The sequence below is a fragment of the Coregonus lavaretus genome (genome assembly GCF_964263955.1).
Source record: "Coregonus lavaretus genome assembly, contig: SUPER_35_unloc_4, whole genome shotgun sequence".
NCBI lineage: Eukaryota > Metazoa > Chordata > Actinopteri > Salmoniformes > Salmonidae > Coregonus > Coregonus lavaretus.
This window is the reverse complement of record NW_028167178.1, coordinates 1,152,092-1,164,134: the sequence shown is the minus strand read 5'-3', so window position 1 is coordinate 1,164,134 and position 12,043 is coordinate 1,152,092. Positions and strand designations below refer to the sequence as shown.

At 44.2% G+C, this 12,043-nt stretch overlaps 1 protein-coding gene across 2 annotated transcripts in view; it reads right to left on the bottom strand.

Annotated features, from left to right (window-relative positions):
- Nucleotides 1-10,348, bottom strand: part of LOC311110360 (trifunctional purine biosynthetic protein adenosine-3-like) — a 33,256-nt gene extending 22,908 nt beyond the window's left edge. For both annotated transcript variants that reach the window (XM_084188906.1, XM_084188907.1), the window contains exons 1-5: nt 10,232-10,348; nt 5,345-5,494; nt 5,099-5,194; nt 4,637-4,811; nt 4,265-4,376 (exon numbers count right to left, since the gene is read on the bottom strand). In XM_084188906.1, the coding sequence (XP_084045032.1) occupies nt 4,265-4,376; nt 4,637-4,811; nt 5,099-5,194; nt 5,345-5,489 (528 nt within the window). In that variant the 5' untranslated portion in view covers nt 5,490-5,494; nt 10,232-10,348. The remainder of the gene's footprint in view (nt 1-4,264; nt 4,377-4,636; nt 4,812-5,098; nt 5,195-5,344; nt 5,495-10,231) is intronic.
- Nucleotides 10,349-12,043: the final 1,695 nt, after the last annotated feature.

The following is a 12,043-nucleotide window of genomic DNA, read 5'->3' as shown; positions in this document are numbered from 1 at the left end:
CTGGTGCACTTCACAAAATAGATGGCATCATGAGGAAGGAAAATTATGTGGATATATTGAAGCAACATCTCCAGACATCAGTCAGGAAGTTAAAGCTTGGTCGCAAATGGGTCTTCCAAATGGACAATGACCCCAAGCATACTTCTAAAGTTGTGGCAAAATGGCTTAAGGACAGAGTGGCAATCAAAAAGCCCTGACCTCACTCCTATAGAAACTTTGTGGGCAGAACTGAAAAAGCGTGTGCGCGCAAGGAGGCCTACAAACCTGACTAAGTTACACCAGCTCTGTCAGGAGGAATGGGCCAAAATTCACCCAACTTATTGTGGGAAGCTTGTGGAAGGCTACCCGAAACATTTGACCCAAGTTAAACAATTTAAAGGCAATGCTACCAAATACTAATTGAGTGTATGTCAACTTCTGACCCACTGGGAATTGGATAAAATAAATAAAACCTGAAATAAATCATTCTCTCTACTACTATTCTGACATTTCACATTATTAAAATAAAGTGGTGATCCTAACTGACCTAAGACAGGGAATTTTTACTAGGATTAACATTTACATTTGACATTTTAGTCATTTAACAGACGCTCTTATCCAGAGCGACTTACAGTTAGTGAATACATATTTCTTTTTTTTTTTATACTGGCCCCCCCGTGGGAATCGAACCCACAACCCTGGCGTTGCAAACACCATGCTCTATCAACTGAGCTACATCCCTGCCGGCCATTCCCTCCCCTACCCTGGACGACGCTGGGCCAATTGTGCGCCGCCCATTAAATTTTAGGAATTGTGAAAAACTTAGTTTAAATGTATTTGGCTATGGTGTATGTAAACTTCCGACTTCAACTGTGTGTGTGTGTGTGTGTGTGTGTGTATATTATACTACAGTTCAAGAGTTTGGGGTCACTTAGAAATGACCTTGTTTTTGAAAGAAAAAAAAGAAAAAGGTCCATTAAAATAACATCAAATTGATCACAAATACAGTGTAGACATTGTTAATGTTGTAATTGGCTATTGTAGCTGGAAACGGCAGATTTCTTTATGGAATATCTACATGGGCCCATTATCAGCAACCATCAGTCCTGTGTTCCAATGGCACAGTGTTTGCTAATCCAAGTTTATCATTTTAAAAAGGCTAATTGATCATTAGAAAACCCTTTTGCAATTATGTTAGCACAGCTGAAAACTGTTGTGCTGATTAAAGAAGCAATACAACTGGCCTTCTTGAGACTAGTTGAGTATCTGGAGCATCAGCAATTGTGGGTTTGATTAAAGGCTCAAAATGGCCAGAAACAAATAGCTTTCTGAAACTCGTCAATCTATTCTTGTTCTGAGAAATGAAGGCTATTCCATGCGAGAAATTGCCAAGAAACTGAAGATCTCGTACAACGCTGTGTACTACTCCCTTCACAGAACAGCGCAAACTGGCTCTAACCAGACTAGAAAGAGGAGTGGGAGGCCCCGGTGCACAACTGAGCAAGAGGACAAATACATTAGTGTCTAGTTTGAGAAACAGACTCCTCACAGGTCCTCAACTGGCAGCTTCAATAAATAGTACCCGTCTCAACATCAACAGTGAAGAGGTGACTCCGGGATGCTGACCTTCTAGGCAGAGTTGCAAAGAAAAAGCCATATCTCAGACTGGGCAATAAAAGAAAAGATTAAGATGGGCAGTCTGAGATATGGCTTTTTCTTGGATGAGCAAACACAACGTGCCATTGGAACACAGGACTGATGGTTGCTGATAATGGGCCTCTGTACGCCTATGTAGATATTCAATAAAATAATTAAAAAATATATAAAAAAAAGCCGTTTCCAGCTACAATAGCCATTTACAACATTAACAATGTAGTGTACAATGGTAGTGTATTTAGTCTAGTGAGTGTGCGTAAGCGATACATCTCTCCCAAAAGAGCAACATTCAAGGCCAAGCCCACAGATACCATTTTGGTGACAATCAAAAGAGAAGAATAGACTGTGGTATTCTGTCAGTACAGGAGCTCAGAGAGGAGGATAAATAAGCCAACCAGAAAGCGGAAAGAGACTGGTAGTAGCTAGGGATTGGCATTTGAAATTATTTCACTATTCTAATATCATGATTTTTTTGAGGGGGGGAGGGGGGAATATCCGGATAGTCCCCAAAAAATATATAATAGCCTAATCGCTATTTGAAGTGGGGGGGAAAAGCATACGGTTGTCAGGGCTGACTGGAGGGCTAAATGCACAACCCATAGCCCATGAGGGAGAAAAATAGCTTGAAAATAAAACAACTTTGTGCGTCCTCAGAACTGTAAGCTACATTTACAGTGTGCAACTGAAAACAATACAAAGTCTAAGCCACGTGACGTCTGAAGCAGCCGTAGCTCAGTAAGCTACATAAACACTACATTCTAAAAAAAAATGTTTTACAAGAATTAAGCATTTCAAATGTCATGGTATATTCTTGTGTGGCACAATGTAACATGTCCATGTTACACTGAGCAAAAATATAAAAGCAACATGTAAAGTGTTGGTCCCATGTTTGATGAGACATTTTCCAGACGCACAAAAATCATATTTCTTTAAAATGTTTTGTACAAATTTGTTTACATCACTGTTAGTGAACATTTCTCCTTTGCCACTATAATCCACCCACCTGACAGGTGTGGCATATCAAGAAGCTGATTAAAACAGCATGATCATTACACAGATGCACCTTGTGCTGGGGACAATAAAAGGCCACTTTAAAATGTGCCGTTTTGTCACACAACACAATGCCACAAACGTCTCAAGTTGACGGACCGTGCAATTGGCATGCTGACTGCAGGAAAGTCCACCAGAGCTGTTGCCAGAGAATTGAATGTTCATTTCTCTACCATAAAACTTCCTCCAACGTCGTTTTAGAGAATTTAGCAGTACGTCCAACCGGCCTCAATAGTGCAGACCACTTGTAACCACGCCAAGCCCAGGACCTCCACATCCGGCTACTTCACCTGCGGATCGTCTGAGGGGAGGTGGGTGCTGAGGAGTATTTCTGTCTGTAATAAAGCCCTTTTGTGGGGGAAAAGAAAAGCATTCTGATTGGCTGGGCCTGGCTCCAAGGCCCACCCATGGCTGCACCCCTGCCCAGTCATGTGATCTATAGATTAGGACCTAATGAATTTCAGATTTCCTTATATGAACTGTAACTCAGTAAAACCTTTGAAATTGTTGCATGTTGCGTTTATATTTTTGTTCAGTATAATTTAAGGCCGGGGCTACGAATACAGTTTTGACCCCCGCCCCTCTGGAAACGTCTTTCTCAAATCTAAGGATCCGAATCATGTTCTGTCCATGTGTTATTTTACACACACTCACATTTTGCTCTTTACTCACCCTCTTCTGAACCCTCAACCAATTTGATGATGTAGACTCTCTCTGCCTCATTTTTGAACAGCTGCAATTTGAAAGAACATTCCAAAAATTCTGTATGTATGAAGGATACAACCTTCTGTCTGTCTGTAATGCCTATTGCCGTAGCACAAGCAAGATGCAGTCCACACATTGCATTAAGCAAAAACAATTACCGTTGTGTGATGTAATCTTTATAGTTATGCTGCCATATAGCCAGCAGTCTGCCTCCTGTTTAGCCAATGTTTGCAATGATGAAAAAAAGAACATTAAATCGCTATTGAATGCCTGTCTGTGTCTTGCTTGTTTGATATGTTGTGTAGGCTACATATAGATTGCCTAAATAGCTGCATGTAACTCCCCTCCTGAAAAAACAACATGAAATAGCTAGACAACCCGTTTGTGTCGTGCTTATGTTTGCAATAGCCTAGGCTACTGTCACAACAGACAACTACGTTTATTCAAACTATTTTGCGTACAAGCGGCAGCGGAGTCACAGAGTGACTGAACAGCAGATGAAAGGAGGTAGGCTAGTGGATCCCGCATGTGCAGAAATCTCCGTATTTTTAGCAACAGCAAGTCGGGTTTCAGAAAATCCGTAACTGCAGCCACTCCATTAATTTAAACAGACAAAGCTTGTTCATTGTTCAATAGGATCAACAACAAAAACATTATGACCACGGCAGAGCAAAATTTTAAAAAGGTTTGGAACCACTGCCCTAGGTACCCTTTGAAAGACATTAGATATGTGCCATATTGCTTATTCCAATGCAACCCTTTCTGATCCACTATCTGTGAGTGCCCACAGATACAGCATACCCTCTCCGAATCCTAGCATGCACTAATAGGGTGGGAAATGCAAAACTGACTTTGGGTCACTTTGAAACTATACCTTCATTATGTCCAGCACAGCCTGGCAGGCCTCCTCCTGGTCCTTGGCAACAATGACACCCTTCCCTGCAGCCAGGCCACTGGCCTTCACCACCAGAGCAGGAAAACTGGCCCTGGTGTCAACACAGGGGTCAGGGGTTAAAGGTCAGAGAGCCGCAAAGGCAGGGTCAATTCTATTTCAATTCAGGAGATGGGTAGAAATTCATCTCACAAATGACACATTGTTGAGATGACACACAGCGAGCAGACTCAAACTGGGGACAGACTACCTGGACTTGTCCAATAAGAAACACTGTTTTCCGTTGCAAATCATTTTCCTATGGTGTGCCCTAATGAACTCATATCTCTCCAACACCCCCACCCCGGTACTGACGTGCGGATGTAGCTGCAGGCCTCCTGGGGGTCGGTGAAGGAGCACCAGCGGGCTGTGGGGATGCCGTGACGGTCCATAAAGGCCTTGGAGAAACTCTTACTGGCCTCCAGCTGGGCAGCCTTCGCTGAGGGGCCGAAACACGGGACCCCCGCCGCTTGCAGGTCATCTACCATGCCTAAGAGAGGGGGGGCAGATGAGATGGGAACGAAAGCGAGCGGATGAATGGGGATGGGAAAGAGGGAGGGAGGGACCAGAGAAAAATGGGAGGAAAGGAAAAGCATTATATTTGCAGTGCAGTCATAATTATATATATTTTTTACACCTTTATTTATCCAGGTGAGTCAATTAAGAACAAATTCTTATTTACAATGACGGCCTGGCCAACTTGGCATTTCCATTGTACCTGTACTGTTTCAGATGGCTGAATATGAAATGGGGAAGATAAGGATGTGTGCCACTCACCTGCTGCCAGAGGCACCTCAGGCCCTACCACCACCAGCCCCACGCTATGCTCCTTACAGAACTGAGCCAGAATAGAGTGGTTACTCACAGACACCTCTGTGCAGAGGGGGGGGGGGGGGGGGGGGGGGGAGAAAGACGCACACAAATTTCAGATGCAACGGAGTGGCTAAGAGTTTTTTTTTTTTTTTGATCACCTGACATGACCAGGAATCGTATGATCATGAAATGCGATCTCCAACTTCTCACCAGAGTTGGAGATCTTTCCACAGTTGGTGGTCCCAGCGTTCCCCGGTGCCACCAGGACCTGCTGGATGTGTGGCGACTGTGCCAGCTTCCACGCCAGGGTGTGTTCCCGCCCACCACTGCCAATCACCAGCACTCGCTCTGCCATGGCAACTGAATTACAGGTAGAAGGAAGAACCAATCACACAACATACACAACACATCTTTTCACTCCCTCCTCTCTACATTTTCTTCATCTGTTTCTGCTGCTAAGGCCACTTTCTACCACTCTAAATTCCAAGCATCTGCCTCTAACCCTAGGAAGCTCTTTGCCACATTTTCCTCCCTCCTGAATCCTCCCCCTCCCCACCCCACCCTCCTCTCTCTCTGTGGATGACTTCGTCAACCACTTTGAAAAGAAGGTTGACGACATTCGATCCTCGTTTGTTAAGTCTAATGACACTGCTGGTCCTACTCACACTGCCCTACCCTATGCTTTGACTTCTTTCTCCCCTCTCTCTCCAGATAAAATCCTGCGACTTGTGACTGCAGGCCGCCCAACAACCTGCCCGCTTGACCCCATCCCCTCCTCTCTTCTCCAGACCATCTCCGGTGACCTTCTCCCCTACCTCACCTCGCTGATCAACTCATCCTTGACCGCTGGCCATGTCCCTTCAGTCTTCAAGAGAGCGAGAGTTGCTCCCCTTCTCAAGAAACCAACACTCGATCCCACTGATGTCAACAACTACAGACCAGTATCCCTTCTTTCTTTTCTTTCCAAAACTATTGAGCGTGCCGTCTTTAGCCAACTCTCTTGCTATCTCTCTCAGAATGACCTTCTTGATCCAAACCAGTCAGGTTTCAGGACTGGTCATTCAACTGAGACTGCTCTTCTCTGTGTCACGGAGGCTCTCCGCACTGCTAAAGCTAACTCTCTCTCCTCTGCTCTTGTCCTTCTAGACCTGTCTGCTGCCTTTGATACTGTGAACCATCAGATCCTCCTCTCCACCCTCTCCGAGCTGGGCATCTCCGGCGCGGCTCACTCCTGGATTGCGTCCTACCTGACCGGTCGCTCCTACCAAGTGGCGTGGCGAGAAGCTGTCTCCGCACCACGTGCTCTCACCACTGGTGTCCCCCAGGGCTCAGTTCTAGGCCCTCTCCTTTTCTCCCTATACACCAAGTCACTTGGCTCTGTCATATCCTCACATGGCCTCTCCTATCATTGCTACGCTGACGATACACAACTAATCTTCTCCTTTCCCCCTTCTGATAACCAGGTGGCGAATCGCATCTCTGCATGTCTGGCAGACATATCAGTATGGATGACGGATCACCACCTCAAGCTGAACCCTGGCAAGACGGAGCTGCTCTTCCATGATCTCGCCATCACGGTTGACAACTCCGCTGTGTCCTCCTCCCAGAGTGCGAAGAGCCTAGGCGTGACCCTGGACAACACCCTGTCGTTCTCCGCCAACATCAAGGCGGTGACCCGCTCCTGCAGGTTCATGCTCTACAACATTCGGAGAGTACGACCCTGCCTTACACAGGAAGCGGCACAGGTCCTAATCCAGGCACTTGTCATCTCCCGTCTGGACTACTGCAACTCACTGTTGGCTGGCCTCCCTGCCTGTGCCATTAAACCCCTACAACTCATCCAGAATGCCGCAGCCCGTCTGGTGTTCAACCTTCCCAAGTTCTCTCACGTCACCCCCCTCCTCCGCACACTCCACTGGCTTCCAGTTGAAGCTCGCATCCGCTACAAGACCATGGTGCTTGCCTATGGAGCAGTGAGGGGAACGGCACCTCTGTACCGTCGGGCTCTGATCAGTCCCTACACCCAAACGAGGGCATTGTGTTCATCCACCTCTGGCCTGCTGGCTCCCCTTCCTCAAAACTGTTCGCTGCTCTGGCACCCCAATGGTGGAACAAGCTCCCTCACGACGCCAGGACAGCGGAGTCACTCACCACCTTCCGGAGACATTTGAAACCCCACCTCTTTAAGGAATACCTGGGATAGGATAAAGTAATCCTTCTACCCCCCCTCCCCCCCCAAAAAAAAAAATTGTAAAGTGGTTATCCCACTGGCTATAGGGTGAACGCACCAATTGGTGAGTCGCTCTGGATAAGAGCGTCTGCTAAATGACGTAAATGTGCCCTTGAGCAAGGCACTTAACCCTAATTGCTCCTGTAAGTCGCTCTGGATAAGAGCGTCTGCTAAATGACTAAAATGTAAATGTAAATGTAATACACAAATGATCGAATCACCGAACCAGGGTGGTGCTCAGTAAGACACAACATCATGGAACTTTCAGATATAAATATATTCTGTAGAACAGAAATACTTCTCTGTCATGTAGAATAAAAGAAACGTGTCAGCTCAATACAATACATTTCTATCTGCAACCTTCAGAACATTGCACCCTACTGAATTCAATCCAGGTTAGTCTCTGGGCACTAACCGCGACAGTAAATAAAACAGTTTCTCAAATTACTTTAATTTATAATCCATAAAGGAAGCCATTTAATTGCATGTGAAAATTGACCTATGGTGCAGGGAGTCAGAAAATGAGGATCTTCCCCAAGGCCTCATCATCAGGCTGCTGTGAAAGATTGGTGACCTTTTGCTGGGGCCTAGCACTTAAATCACCTATTCATATGTCACATTGGTAGGGACACTGCCACCCATAAAAAACTGTCTCCAATTAGTTGTCATTGTCCAAGAGCCCATTCTGTGTAGGGACCCGTTAAAGACGATGCTTCCTTTGCGTAAAAAACATTTTAAGCGACACATGATGTAGCGGTGTGTTAATGACAGTAGAAATAGGTTGGGGGGACAAAAATTGTACAACCCCTTGAATACTGTATGCGTTTAATTTGCCTCAGAAAGACGTTGTACATAAGGGATGGGCAGTGGGCAGCCCTAGGGCCTCGGATCAATTTCCAAAATTGGGAACTATGTCGGGGTCTCAACTTACTGTTGCGAGTTAGAGTAGTAGAATACACAAGGTGCAATTTCAACATTTGGTTATGGATCAGCACTTTTTCTTCTAACATCAATCACTGATAGTCAATTAGGGATTGCTAAATTAGCTGGCCGCTAGCATATCTCAACTTGTTATCATGGTCCAATTAACGGCTGAGGGGGGGTGGGGGGGGGGGGGGGGGTGGGTAGGAGGGATGTAGGTACCCCACCTCTTTAAGGAATACCTGGGATAGGATAAAGTAATCCTTCTACCCCCCCACTTTACAAAAACATTTGTAAAGTTGTTATCCCACTGGCTATAGGGTGAACGCACCAATTGGTAAGTCGCTCTGGATAAGAGCGTCTGCTAAATGACGTAAATGTGCCCTTGAGCAAGGCACTTAACCCTAATTGCTCCTGTAAGTCGCTCTGGATAAGAGCGTCTGCTAAATGACTAAAATGTAAAATGTAGGTATGCAGACCCTCAAGCAACTGTGCCCCTGATTATGAGTTCATATTTTTTGTGGCCCCCACCCGCATCAAAGTTCGCTATCACTGTTGTAGATGGCTTATATTTGGGTTGAAGAAGTGATGGGTATGCCTTTGCCCCAATCAATACTCCCCACAACACAAACAAACCAAGGGGTCAGAGTTTAAACCAGTCCTATCTCCCATTTTACCCAGTTGCCAAACTTTATCGAACGTTGCAGATAGAAATGCCATGAATAGAGCCTATGTGATTTCTTATTCTACATATCAGAGGCATGTTTGATCTACTTAGCCTATTTCTATCTGAATGTTCAACCCTGTTGAATGCGCCCCTGGATGGTCATGGTTCGAAGGGATCAGTTGTCAAATTAACATCAGATTTTAATTTTCATGGCAGGTTAGGAGAACTTAAGCAGCAGGCTATGATAATTAACGTTGCAGGTCAGGATAATTTGGTTAAAAACACATTTTTACGTTAATTTGACAAAAGCTGGATCCCTTCTAGCCATGACCCCCCTGGAATGCCCTATAAGCCCACTGATACAATTCCTGAGGAGTATGTACCGTATCTAGGTTACATCAGCAGACTATCAAATATGTGCTTTTCCATACAACGCAATAGATAATGTGAGTAGCACGATGCGCGTGGTTTCCAATTAGTCGACTCGCTCCCTTTGATTGGAATCACTCACTCATGTGACTCACGAGGCAATGGGACTATTAATTTACAGAGGACAGAACTTTTGAAGAGATAATTTGCTCAAATGTACAAATGATGTTTTTAGCACAATTGATGCAATCAGTCCTAAAAACACAGGGTGGCAACGAGCAATTTTGTTACTAAGTTTGCTGACCAGTGATGGCAGTATGAAAAATGTATGCACTCACTAAGTGTAAATCGCTCTGGATATACAAAAAAATTATAATGATCCCACTGGTTACAATGTAACAAATGTGTGTGAAATAGCTCCACAAGCAAAGTTAAACTACATAGTTAGCTAGCTACAACTGTAGCCAACTAGTTACAGCTTTTGAGTTCAGCCACACTCACTGTCATCGTTTGCTAACAAGTTGTGGTCCTCTGTAGCTCAATTGGTAGAGCATTGCGCTTGTAACGCCAAGATAGTGGGTTCGATCCCCGGGACCACCCATTCTTAAAAACGTATGCACACATGACTAAGTCGCTTTGGATAAACGCGTCTGCTAAATGGCATATTTTTAAGTTCATTGACGTATCTATATATTAGCAGCCACATGCAAAAATAGTAACAAACAAAAATCATCCTCTTTCGAAATTAGCCGTGTTCTTGTATTTTACCTAGGTAGCCAACTTCCCCATGATTCCAAGTTGTAGTTAGCATCGCATCACGATGGTAAAACTTTGACTCAGTGACCACACGTGCAACACTGGAAGTTCTCATAAAAACAACTTAGTTGAAGTCTATTAAAGCCAAACTCACATGTATCTTTTGCAGTGCCTGGTTAGTATTTTTGATGACAGAGCCCACGTCCAGATGTAATTTCCTTGCCCACAGCTCGGGGAGACTGCCTATTTGCACAGGGAGTATTTCAGCGTTAAAGTGCTAGTCGAAACTAGCAATTCGTAAATTTCCGACTTGCATCTGCTTGTAGTTATACACGTGCCGCGTTCAACCAGTAACAAGTCGGACATTTCCTATTAACCTAGTTCCAACTAGCACCTGAATGCAGCATATCAACTCTCAAACCACGTGGACCCAAAATGATACGCAACCGTGTTTGTTTAGCTTTTAAACGCGGGTCAAATAATGGATAAATGTAACTTCTATAGGGCATTTATTTAGGTAGTGTCTAATAAAAGGTCTTACAATAGAGTTTATCATGTGCATATCAAGTTTTGTTTCTGTAAAACATTTGTCAACTTCCTTAGCCTATAGTCGTTTTTTCATTCAGAGAATCATGGGAGTTGTAGTTTTTAGGCCAAATCTTGTTTAATATTTTTAACCTGAAGAGCAGGGGTATTCAACTCTTAAAGGCGCTATATGTGGTCAATCCGACTTCTGCATTGGCCGTGCAGCATTTTCGATGATACGGCCTCTGTATTAGTCAGGGCATTCATATGTCTTGCTCTTAGTGGAGCAGCACAAGACCTGTTATGAAGGAAGTTGTCAAGGAAGTGAATGTGTGTTTATACAGGACCTCTGGCCCTCACCTACTGTCAACCAATCATGCCAATGCAGAGCTATATGGCGCCCACAGCATTGTAAAAGCCAATTTATGCTTCATCTGAAAAAATGAAGGGAGTAATCTATCTCACCTGTTCATGTGAGAAAGCCTACGTAGGACAAACAAAAAGACACGTAAAACAACGCATAGCTGAACACCGCAGCTCAATCAGGTGTAAGAACACTGACTATCCAGTAGCAGCTCACTTTGTTGAAGCTAATCATCCTATCTCTTCCATCAAATACACAGGCATTGAGCATGTTCCTCTACCAAGGAGAGGAGGTAACATCGAGATCCTACTACTACAGAGGAAGGCCTACTGGATATCATCTAAAAACATTGACCCCTAGTGGTCTGAATATTGACTTTGATCTCAGGCCCTTATGAATTATAATTTGTTTTATACATTTTGTCTTATAAATGAATGTATTATTTCTACAGCTAATCAGCGTACACCCAATATGTTCCGCCTGTTGATGCTTATTATTTATTATGGTTGAACCAAAAGATTACATGTAACTAAAAATAAATGAAATTGGAAACAATTAAATATATACAGTGCATTCGGAAAGTATTCAGACCGCTTAACTTTTTCCACATTTTGTTATGTTACAGCCTCATTCTAAAATGGATTAAATTGTTTTTTCCCTTATCAATCTACACACATTACCCCATAATGATTAAGCAAAAACAGGTTTTTAGAAATACGGAAATATCTAATGTACATAAGTATTCAGACCCTTTACTCAGTACTTTGTTGAAGCACCTTTGGCAGCGAATACAGCCTCGAATCTTCTTGGGTATGACGCTACAAGCTTGGCACACCTGTATTTGGGGTGTTTCTCCCATTCTTCTCTGCAGATCCTCTGAAGCTCTGTCAGGTTGGATGGGGAGCATCGCTGCACAGCTATTTTCAGGTTTGATCGGTCCGGTCTCTGGCTGGGCCACTCAAGGACTTGTCCCGAAGTCACTCCAGCGTTGTCTTGGTTGTGTGCTTAGGGTTGTTATCCTGTTTGAAGGTGAACCTTCGCCCCAGTCTGAGGTCCTGAGCGCTCTGGAGCAGGTTT